Source organism: Helianthus annuus, chromosome 5 (genome assembly GCF_002127325.2).
Source record: "Helianthus annuus cultivar XRQ/B chromosome 5, HanXRQr2.0-SUNRISE, whole genome shotgun sequence".
Classification (NCBI taxonomy): domain Eukaryota; kingdom Viridiplantae; phylum Streptophyta; class Magnoliopsida; order Asterales; family Asteraceae; genus Helianthus; species Helianthus annuus.
The window spans coordinates 64181317-64193032 of NC_035437.2; the positions used below are offsets into that span (position 1 = coordinate 64181317).

At 37.0% G+C, this 11716-nt stretch overlaps 1 protein-coding gene across 1 annotated transcript; it reads right to left on the reverse strand.

The window, feature by feature from the left end:
* Positions 1 to 10440: 10440 nt before the first annotated feature.
* On the reverse strand, positions 10441 to 11328 carry LOC110943120 (claspin-like). The gene is made up of 2 exons (XM_022184876.1): positions 11245 to 11328; positions 10441 to 11097 (listed from the first exon to the last, which is right to left on the reverse strand). Exons 1-2 carry the CDS (start codon positions 11326 to 11328, stop codon positions 10441 to 10443), a joined length of 741 nt encoding a protein of 246 aa, XP_022040568.1.
* Between the last annotated feature and the right edge of the window lie 388 nt (positions 11329 to 11716).

Consider the following 11716-nt stretch of genomic DNA (forward strand, 5'->3'; position numbering starts at 1 on the left):
TTACAAATGTCGGCCATAATTGTTTTGGTCTATTAAAAATTGATGGTGGGTAACATGGGGACTAGGAAGTGGCGGCTAGTAGATCTAGGGGTGCAGCCTATATGAATCAAATAAAATACTTGAGGCCATGTGAATACTTGAATGAGTATATTTATGAGGCAGACCACTAATAATTTATGGTCCAATCACCTCTTGAGGTGATTTGTAGTGGCCGACCATGACTCAATTAGTTAGATTCCTCCATGTATTACACATGTTATGGTATTTAGATGATTTATTTAAGGATTTTGTTGATGTTGATCTTGTAACTGCTGTTGTTGATGAGGTACTTAACGAAAACCCCTACCCAATGAAATCCCCATCTCAACGAAATCACCTTGGTGATTTCGGCCCAAAGTTGATTTCGGCCCAAAGGGGATTTCGGCCCATAGGTGTTTTTTTTTTAATATGTGTTTTCGCCATGTATGTATGTGATTTCGTCCACTGTTAGTTTATTTTACTTTGCTAGTTACTAACTTGGTTAAGTTATTGACACTGTTAACTTCATTAACTCCGTTAAATTGTGTAACTTTATTAGCTATTATTCCTGTTAAGTTTATAACATTACTAGTTTAGTAACTCTGTTAACTCGGTTTAGTTATATAACCCTGTTAGAATGATAACTCTGTTGATACGTTAATTCTGTGGTACATTAACTCTGTTAAACCTGTTAATTGATTTAACTGCCTACGTGATACATGACGTTAATTGCTAAGCACTTTATGACATAGATTTCATGGGAAACATTTCGAACTTGAAACTGATTTATTACACGTGCACACAATAGGACTTGACTGATTACTTGTGAGTGCATAACTTAGCATACCGAGCAAACCAAGGTGAGTTCACACTCTTACTAAGGCATGGGATTCCCGGGGCTTGGGAATGGGTTTTAAAGGAATAAGGTTGAATAGATTCGTACTGACACTATTACTAGACTACCATACCATCGTCCTCGGTTGTGCAGGACACATACGTGCAGTCTACGTACACATATACTTACTACTATCCTCGGTCGTGAAGGATACTTACACATACTACTATCCTCGGTTGTGAAGGATACCTATACATACTACTATCCTCGGTTGTGAAGGATACTTATACATACTACTATCCTCGGTTGTGAAGGATACTTATACATATTACTATCCTCGGTTGTGAAGGATACTTATACTTAATTACTATCCTCGGATGTGAAGGATACTCACGTAAGACCTACGTGAACTTATACTTACTACTGTTCTCGGATTGTGAAGAACACATATGGTTACGAATAGTCTAGTGGATATACAACATGGGAAGCCCCCACCAATAGAACGTACTTTCGGCCTAGTAGAGCCACCTGTTACAAACGAGCATACTCTTACGCATTTACTTTCCGTGAACTCGCTCAACTAGTTGTTGATCCTCTGTTACATGCCTTGCAGGTCGTTAGATACATGGAGCTTGCACAGGGAGGAGCTGGTCGTTGTGGGCTTGGATCGTGACAGTTTGTTAAACACTTATGACAATTGATACTTCATTATGATGGGTTTTATTCATACGCTTCCGCTAAACAATGATAACTTACTTATGTTTTTGGAACACCTTTCATATGGATTTGGTTTGGTTTAATGGCAATTACTCTAACTATACATATTGTTCTATATGATTGGTGGCTTGATCCTGGTCAGTCACGCTCCCAAGCGGTGATACTCCGCAGGTGGAATTTGGGGGTGTGACAAGTTCTTCTTGTTTCTCCTTCGCTCTTTGGCCTTTTGCCTCCTCTTTTCTTCTCTTTCTTCTAACATCTTTCGTCTCTTGTGTCTACCTTCAGTCATCCACCATTTCCTGTATTCTGGGTCACCATCACGCTTTCGATCCCATTTTGGAATCTTGTTTTCTACAGATTCAATTGGCGTCTGATCTGTTGGTGGCACAAACCCCATTCTTCGTCTACCCAACTCAGCAGCTCTCTTTGCTATCTCTTTGGATCTTTGGCTTCACTTGTATCTTTGCAAGAACTCATCAATTTCAATGTCTCTCCATTTGCTCTTCCAATATCTACCAGAATTGATGTCTTGAGCGAAGCAAACATCCACAATTGATTGATACTGCATTGCTTGAGCTTTGTCTCTCTTCTCATAAACGATCTTGTTAAGAAATAAGCAATCAATGTCTTTCTTCCAGCAATTAACAAGCCACATTGGATCCAATATACTGATTCTTCGGGATTTTCCGGTGGACATGTCATAAAGAGAGATAACTGCCTCAGTCGTTGACTCATTATAAAACCATCCTTGAAATAAATCATGAAAATCTTGCTCGATCGCTCTGAGAGGCATATTCTTCAGACACTTTGGCAGCTTTACATCCAGAGTTATATCTTTCTCACCATTTTCTAAAATTCTGACAAACTGCTTTGGATACTGTGGCTTCCAATCAGGATAACCATTCTTTGCTTGCAATTTGATGTAGTTCCACAAATCTTGATCATGTTGACGAACTTCAGGACTATAGTAGAACTGTTTGATATTCTTTGTCTTTACCAATTCATCCACATCCCACCATGGTAGAGAAGCAATATCAGACAAGAACTCGAAGTATTGAACTCCTTCTTCTCTCCTGATGGCATACACTTTGAGATCTTCAAGGTATCCCCATGATAGAATATCTCCCCATGATAGATTTTTACTGTGAGTGAAGTACTGAAGGGCTCTGAGACTCTTTCTTTCTTTAGGCATATTCTTGAACCACTTCTTTCTTCTACAAGAATCTCTCTCGGAACAGTTTCAGGAACACCTTCAAGTGAGATCTTTTCAACAATCTTTCTTTTAATCTCGTCTTCATTTCTGTCTTTGAACATCTCAGCAAATGAAGGAAACGTCTCATCAACCCCAGCATAATGAAAATCAATTTCATCTTCGGATGAATCTGAAGAATCTTCAACAATCACATCATCATAATGATCTGCTTCAAATGCATATCTAGGCTCAAAGTCTTTTGCTGGTGACTGAGGAATCTCATCCTCAATATCAAACTTGAACTTTCCTTCTTCTAACCCCAATTCTTCTAGCATTTCAGCTCTGGTTCTTCTAATGTAGGACCGGTTTTGACGCCATTCGATTGCGTAACGAACTTTCGATATGCGGAATCCGTGAACGTGCGTGACCGAACACACAATAACGTATAGAACCGTGATTTTATTGATGAAGATGACGTGTACAAGCAAAAATCACGTAGAGAGTACTTTCTCTCTCTAGACCTTCTCTTTCTAGACATGAATCACCAAATTCACCAAATGGAGCAAAAGTCTTAAACTTATGTCATAACTATCCTATTTATAGGTCAAGGCTTTAATGAAACTTTACATTAATTACAAGATTGCCACCTTGCCTTTTAACTAGATATGACACTATAAAGACTTGATTTCTTCGGTTTCTCGCTACGGCTCGGATTGACGAAGACGATAGGCATTTATGCACTAACAATCTCCCCCTTGGATATTGTCGCAGTCAATCTCGTAGCGTCTTGTCTTTCTCTTTCTCGAACAGAATCCCCGTGGATCTGTCTTCAGCTTCAGTTGTTCTTCCTATCGATTAGACTTCTTTTCTTCAGGCTTCCCCTTTTGTCAAGCTTCCGTGCTTTTAGGATCGACGCCTGGCTTTCCGTAGCAACAGAATCAGAAACCTACACATCTCAAACACTCTATTAACAATCAACAATGTTGTGATTCAACTTAATGAATCAACTAAACATTTGAGACTTTTTCACATTTTAAATTTATCAACTTTGAAAAATTCCAAAATCTGATTCAAATTAATGAATCATCTTAAACATTTCAAACCAATTAACCAATCCAACTGTTCATCTCGTTTAGCCTTTGAGATTTTGAATATCAGTTTTTCAACATCAGTTGTCGAAAATCTTTTTGAATTTTTCATACTATGAAACATAAATGCAATAGCAGAAATTAAATGCAGAAATGAAATATGTACAAACATATTTTTGTGAGTTTGTGCAAGAGGATCATATCAGTTTTTGAGACATATCACCAACACCGTTAAGCTTTTAAACATTTCAAGTTCTAAACAATTTACCTAGATTATCAGTATATTGGTCCACTTTAAATTTTCACACAAATTTCAATTGATTCGAGATACGATATTAATGTTTTAGAAACTTGAACTTAAATGTGTATCACTCCACTTGAATATACTCCCGTATCCAGATCCCAATGTTCAGTCTTATAGGTGAGTATACCACAGATGATATCTGTTAAGGGATAAATTGCGAGGGCCGTGAGAGCTCAGGTCGATACTTCCGTATACGCAGAGAGATGACGGCTTCGACTTTCGGTGGGTCCCCTTTAGAGGATCTTTTGTTACAACAGTAGTGACAATCAATTTTATTGTTTTATCAACTTTCTGAGGGCTGCGCTTATATTTCAAAGCATTTTGCAGAAAGTATTATTCGGGGACTAGGTCAGTATTTCCATACAGCAGAAGTCCCGCAATAATACCCCAGATATCACTAAGTATAAAGACCTAGTATCTCAGAAAGAGGGATCTTTCAAACAAGATTTCGGGGGTTACCCATATATCCAAGAATAGTTACCCATGAATTAAGCAAGTTGGAATTTAGGTTTATATCTCATTTCAATTTACTAAGTGTGCAAAAACCTATTTAGGTTTATATCTCATTTCAATTTACTAAGTGTGCAAAAATCTACCGACACGTCCGTAGTAAAATTGTTTATCACATTTAAATATTACATATCTTTAGCGTGTTGTGATAGACCACTGATGTACTATCATTTCCTCTTTTATGCAACAAAAACTCATTTTTGATTTTTCAATGTTTTTGACATTTTCAAAATTTCTAATTTTTTTTTTTTTAAATTTTTTCTCCCCCTAAAATCAAAATATGTTTCAATTTTGATTTTCTGAGAAAATTTGAAACAAACTGTACAAACTTGACAACTTGATGAGAATCACTTCAATTCTCTATCCACCTGGCATAAACAATCAGAACTCCCCCTGACGACAAACTATTTTCCCATTATGATTTCAAAACACTTAAGTTTGTTTTAATCAAAATGGTTTTTCCGGAAAATTAGTTTTGTGTTGTCATTTCATAAACTCGGGGTTTCATCACCTTGTTCTCTTCATACATATGACAGATTTTACAATTTCAGTTTTAACTCTCAAACACCATTTGTAGAAAATCAAGTACAACTTAATGTCCCTGATTTACCACATGTAAGGCGAAAAATCACCAGAGTGAAATTTCTCAAGAAATGTGCCGATTCATGTTCCACGCTTACCAACCTGGGAACTCCGGCAAGTCAGGTTTTTCATTTGAACAGTTTCACCCAAGCCTGACTGTCCTTGGGTGATTTTGAATTCTTGTTCAACAATGGTGGAAAGTTTGCATCATCCATTGTTAAACCTGAATTCTCAGTTTTTACCTCAACAACTGGCTCTTCTGGCTTTACCGTACCAGAATCATTGCCTGAATGTGGCTTGTCTGACTTTGACGAGCCAGATTCATCGCCAACATGTGGCTCCTTTGTTTCCGAAGAAACAGATTCATTGCCACCAAATGTTACCTTCTTCTTGTCCTTTTTCGTCCTCAGATTTGTATCTGATGAATTCGTCTTGCTTGACTTTGCAGTCGAGGGAGTTGATTCATCAGAACTCTTATTCGATCTGTCCGGTGAACCCGAGGACAAAATCTTCTCGAGATACTCTCTCGCCTTTTTCCTCTTCTTCCGCAGTCTGTCTTTCTGCCCTTGTGAAAGCTTCACTTTTTGTTCTTTGACTTTCTGTTCTGAAACTTTCAGTTCCTTGGGCTTTTCTTTGACTTTGACTGACTTCATCACCCTTTTCTGAGATACAGCCCTCGATCTTTCATTTGATCTCATTGGGCAATCTCTGGCAATGTGACCTTTAATTTGACATTCATAACATCTTCTCGTCTCATAGCTCCAATTCTGGCAGTTAACAGCAATGTGTCCTTGATAGCCGCATCGGTAACACACTCTGTTATCATACCAATCACCATTTTCGCACCAAACGCTCAGATCAAAGCACTGTTTGGCTTGGTGATACTCTTTTTTCCTCTTGATTGCTGGATTTGACTTTTGAGCACTGTGGTCTGACCTGCACCACTTATTACCAACAATTTTTGAGTTTTCGTTTTTCAATTTTTGTGCTTTTTGGATGCGATTGGATGATCGATCTGATGAGCTTTTATTTTCTTTGTGTACAATTTTCTCAGTTTTAATTTTTTGTTTCTGTTCCACTTTCTTCTTCAAAGGTTTTTGCTTAGAGCATTCTCTCCTTTCAGTCGATTGTAGAACAGTTTTCTGAAATTTTTCTTTTAATCTCAAAAATAATTTTTGTTTTTCAATTTTTTCTTTTTCATCATCAGATTTCTCATCACAATCTTCAACTTTGACATTGTCAAAGTTTGTGACATTGTCACTTATTGGAATAGAATTGATCGGTTCTGGACACACATATGGTGCAGAAGTTGCAAAACCTTTCAATTGACTTTCTAACTCAGCAATTTTAATCCGATCACTCTTAGCTTCTTTTTCAAGCTGAATGATTTTAGCAAGATGAGAATTGATTGCAATTTGTTTTTCAAGATTATCTTTATAAAAAATATCTCTCTCATCTTCTAAAATCTTGATTTGTTTTTGAAAATCTTTTTCCATTTTTGATTTTTCATTTTCAAAAACTTTTTCTTTTTCTTTCAAAATTTTGTTTTCCAATGTCAAACTGTCCAAATCACTTAATAGTTTGACATTGTCTGTTTCAAATTTGTCACATTTTGAGCACTTCTCGGTCATCTTTACATCGTCAGCTTTCTTCTCAACCTTGATAGCTGAAATGTCTTTAACCTGCTCTTCTTCCTGAACAATTTCCTTAGATTTGAATTTTGCTTCATCAGTTTCTGCATTACTAATCTTTTGGAGTTCAAGTTCTCGCTCTTCTTCTCGATAAACAAGCTCAAATTCAAGTTTAAATATATCTTCTTCAAATCTAACAAATACGTTCTCCACATATCACCCGGTAAAACATTTTCTAACTTGTCAACCCACTCCTCATTAGTCTTGGTTATTTTCAATCTCCCCATTTCCAAAACTAGATGGCAGTATCGGTCAATCAATTCTTTTATAGACTCCCCCTTGATACCTGTAAAATTATCAAACTGGTTTAGTGCTATATAAATTTCAGAACCCATGTTTCGGTAATGAAAAGATTCACAACAACAAATTTTCAAACAATACAAAATTCACACAATCTAAAATCCGATGAATATCCGATTGTTGAAAATCCGGCGACAACAAATTGAGTGTGGATTCGCTCGAGTGAGTGTGCGAACTGATGATGATTTTCAAACGACTTGGGTCAAAATTTGTTTTTATCTCAAAGTTCACAAAATCTCAATTTCCACAAAGCCCGCTAAACGTTTGTTTCCCAATTTAAATCCACAAACTAGCAGCCCACTAATCAAACCCGATCACAAAGTTTTCTTGACAAACTTTCAGCCCAAAACTATTACTCACTTACTCACTGCCCAAATTCGAATCAAAAGCACTATCAAAATTCACCGTCTCGGCCCAAAAACAACTTTCAGCTCAATATATTCAACACATGTGATTGGGCCTCTATAATATGCATTCAACAATTATTTTATTGATCCGACAGATGACAAATACAAAACAATGTGATAGGGCCGATAAAGTTGATTGGGCTGACCAAACACAATCTCAACTGTAAAAATGTGATTTGGCGTTTCCTTCCACTAAGCTGACAACCTCGATTAATGTATATCACATGCAATTCTTATCACACACTGATTGGATCAATTGAGTTAGTGGGTCGGCAACTTTTTAAACTATAGGACACCAGTTTTATTTGATTTATCTATTTCACCGTCTTTTGTCTCTTATCCACACATGGGCCGAACAATTTGGATATGATTGATTGGGCCGTAAACTTAAAATTCCACAACACAATTCTATTCGACCTCAAACTGAAAAAAAGGGCACTGGACATATTATCGATTTTGCATGTGATGACAACAACTTTGAGCTAACAAATGATTTTTATTGGACCGATTTAATGTTAATCATTCAAACATCATTGAACCGTTCAAATTAATTTGTGACTTTATCAACTTGATTGCAGACAACTTTAATCTTTCATTGGACCTCCAACTAGTGAGTCAGTGTATAAAGTAAATGATTGGGCCTTCACTTCACTTAGTGGATGACAAAATTGTATGGGCTGACAACTAATTAGTTACCAAATGAGAATGATTCGGCCAACAATTTTTAATCACATGCAACTTCAATTAATTCTATGTTTAATGAAGGACTATAGGCCGGCAACCATTGTTCAGACACAATGATGATGATGACTTATAAGCGAACCTATTGGACCATATAAGCGAACCTATGTATTGACCATAAGAGCGGACCTGAATTGTTACTATGAGTGGACCACACAAGCAAAACTACCTAACAAATGAGCGAACCATACTGACTAATAAGCGGACCTCACTAAAATTCACAATAAGCGAACCCTATGAGCGAAACATCCAGGTTCGTTTGAGCGGACCTGAATTTGACGCAAAAAACGAACAGAAAAATCTCGATTACTCCTAAACGACTAATAATTTGGATCTGAAACTTGGTAGGATTGTAAACCCGTTCAATTTGACAATGAAAACCCGTTCAATTTGACAAGTTTCAGTGAAAAACGTGAAAAATGGGTAGAAGATGAAGAAATGATGAAATTCGGATCTGATTTTGCTGAAATCTGGTACGAATCAATGCGTTTGATCGTGCAATCGAGCTCCTAGCTCTGATACCACTTGTAGGATCGGTTTTGACGCCGTTCGATTGCGTAACGAACGTTCGATGTGCGGAATCCGTGAACGTGCGTGACCGAACACACAATAACGTACTAGAACCATGATTTTATTGATGAAGATGACGTGTACAAGCAAAAATCACGTAGAGAGTACTTTCTCTCTCTAGATTTTCTCTCTCTAGACTTGAATCACCAAATTCACCAAATGGAGCAAAAGTCTTAAACTTATGTCATAACTATCCTATTTATAGGTCAAGGCTTTAATGAAACTTTACATTAATTACAAGATTGCCACCTTGCCTTTTAACTAGATATGACACTATAAAGACTTGATTTCTTCGGTTTCTCACTACGGCTCGGATTGACGAAGGCGATAGACATTTATGTACTAACATCTAACCTCAACCTCACCTTCTTGTGGAACATTCAAGTAAATAACAGTTGGGTTTGAGAGGAATACCTGATCAACATGTTGTTTTCCAGATGATGATGCTTCATTTTGTACGTCATCCTCTTGCTCGTTAATCTCATCATTCAATAGCTCTTCAATTCTTTCTTGAACAATTGGATCTTTGATTAACAACCCGGAAACACCTTGATCATTTTCATCATCACCTTTATCATCTTTATCATTGCTATCATCAGGCTTATCATCCATTTGATCATCAACATTATCATCATCCTCCTCTTCTTCATCTTCTCCGAATAACTCTACATCAGAGTCATCACCAACTATTTCTCCACGAGCTTTCTTTGCCTTTCTACGCCTTTCTTTTACTTTCATTTAACGTGTAACTTCTTGAACGTTGTAAGGCATAGAATAGGCATTACCAACAAGTACAAATTGTTGTGTCTTCCATTCTAGTAGCAACACTTCTTTTGCCTTTCTCTTTCTTTGAATAACATCAACCCTTCGGAGAATATTATCTATATCAACAGGCTCAGAAGACTAACCAACAATCATGAAGTCTGGTTCCTGAACTTCTTCAGCTTCAACCATTTCTTGTTCATCTTCAACTATTTCTTGTTCCTGAACTTCTACAACTTCAACCATTTCAATATCCGATGATGAACCACCAATATCAGGTTGACTTGATGATCCACCAGCTTCTTGAGTGTCATCAATCACACCTTTGTTCTTTTGAGTGGCTTCTTCAGCTAAACGTCTTTCTCGTTCTATCCTTCTCTCTTTAGTTCTTTTTACTTCTATTTCGTTGAACGCAACATGAACATCCATCTTGAAATGACTTTCCATGACAGAGTATAGCATATGAAGTTGTTCATCTTTCACAACCTTATCTGCCTTCATGGCTTCCATCTCTAGCTTCATTGCCTTCATTTCATTTGATGAAGCTTCACTCATCTCACTAAGTAGCTGATTGAGTGTTTGATTCACATCTTCTAAGTTCTTTATCTTTACATTCAACGAAGCAATCTCCGCTGTCAACAATTCAAACAACTTTGAATTATCATGAGCTTCATTCCTCATTTTTTTCATCGTTTCTTCTTGTTCTATCAGCACTTCTCTGACTTAATTATGAGCTTTCATGAGATTATCTACTTGTTTCTTCAGAATATCACATTCTAATTCTATTTTAGCTTTTTCTTTTTCCAGCTTGTTGACCTTTTGTACCAATTCTTTGACTGCTTGATCGTTGAACATGTCATAGTCTTCTTCGGGAATATCTTCTGTGTAAATTCCTGTTGCTTCTGGAAATCCTTCAAACATGTAATCAACTTTTTCTTTCTGTTGAGATGATTCTGGTTTGTCTTGTGGAGGAGGACGTGGACTAGCAGCTTTGAACCCAGTGACTTCTACGTAATCATCACCACCAGTTTCTCTTTCAGCTACTGGTTCTTTTATTGATTCCACTTCAGGTTCTTTTGGTACCTCAACACCTTGTGTCTTCTGAATGTGTTTCTCTTTCTTTCCACCTTTATCTTTATGTGGTTCAGCTCCAGATTTCTTCGCTCTAACATTCCTTGGAATTACTCCAGCTTGAACTGCTTTTCGTTTCTTTACTTGTTTCTTTGGCTGATCCGGTTCAAAAGGTGAATCTTCTTCATCAGATGTTTTCTTCTTCTTTAAAGGTTTCTTTTTCAGCTGAGCTTTCCCTCTTCCAAGAGTCGTTGGATCCAATTCAGATTCAGATTGAGTTGCTTCAGAATCATCTTCACTTGAACTTCCCTAAGCTTCAATCTCTGGTTCAACCCTTGTAACCTTCTCAACATGAGCACTCGATCCTTGAGCTTGTTGTGCTACTGCTTCCTCATTCTTTTTCAGATAACTTTCAAAAGATTGATTTAGAAGATCAGCTCCTTATTCAATGATCACAGATGGCTCCAAGACAGTTTCATCAACCAATCTCTGCTGTGGTTCTCCAGAAGACCATACAAAAACAAACATTAACAGAGACATTAGAAACATTTAATAAACATAAATTCTAACTGTCTTAAGGCTTCCCCTTTCACTATACCCTTATCTCCATCCTTTGGAATGGTAAATGCAGGAGATGACTTAGGTGTTCTCTTTCTTTTTCATCTCTCACACACCATCATCTAGTCTTCTTCTCAGTCATTTCACTCATCTTTGCGTCTTCATTGTCAGAATCACTATTGTCATGTCTCCATTTCTCATTTTCAGGAGCAACATATTTTGAATCCTTGATCTTGCATATCATCTGTTTTGTTTTTGTATCACTATCTTTAGTGATTCTCACAATTGTTTCATATGTAATGTTCCTCACTTCCATAACATCACTTCTGATCTTTGGAAGATCCTTGATCTTATCATTTATCAACATCAT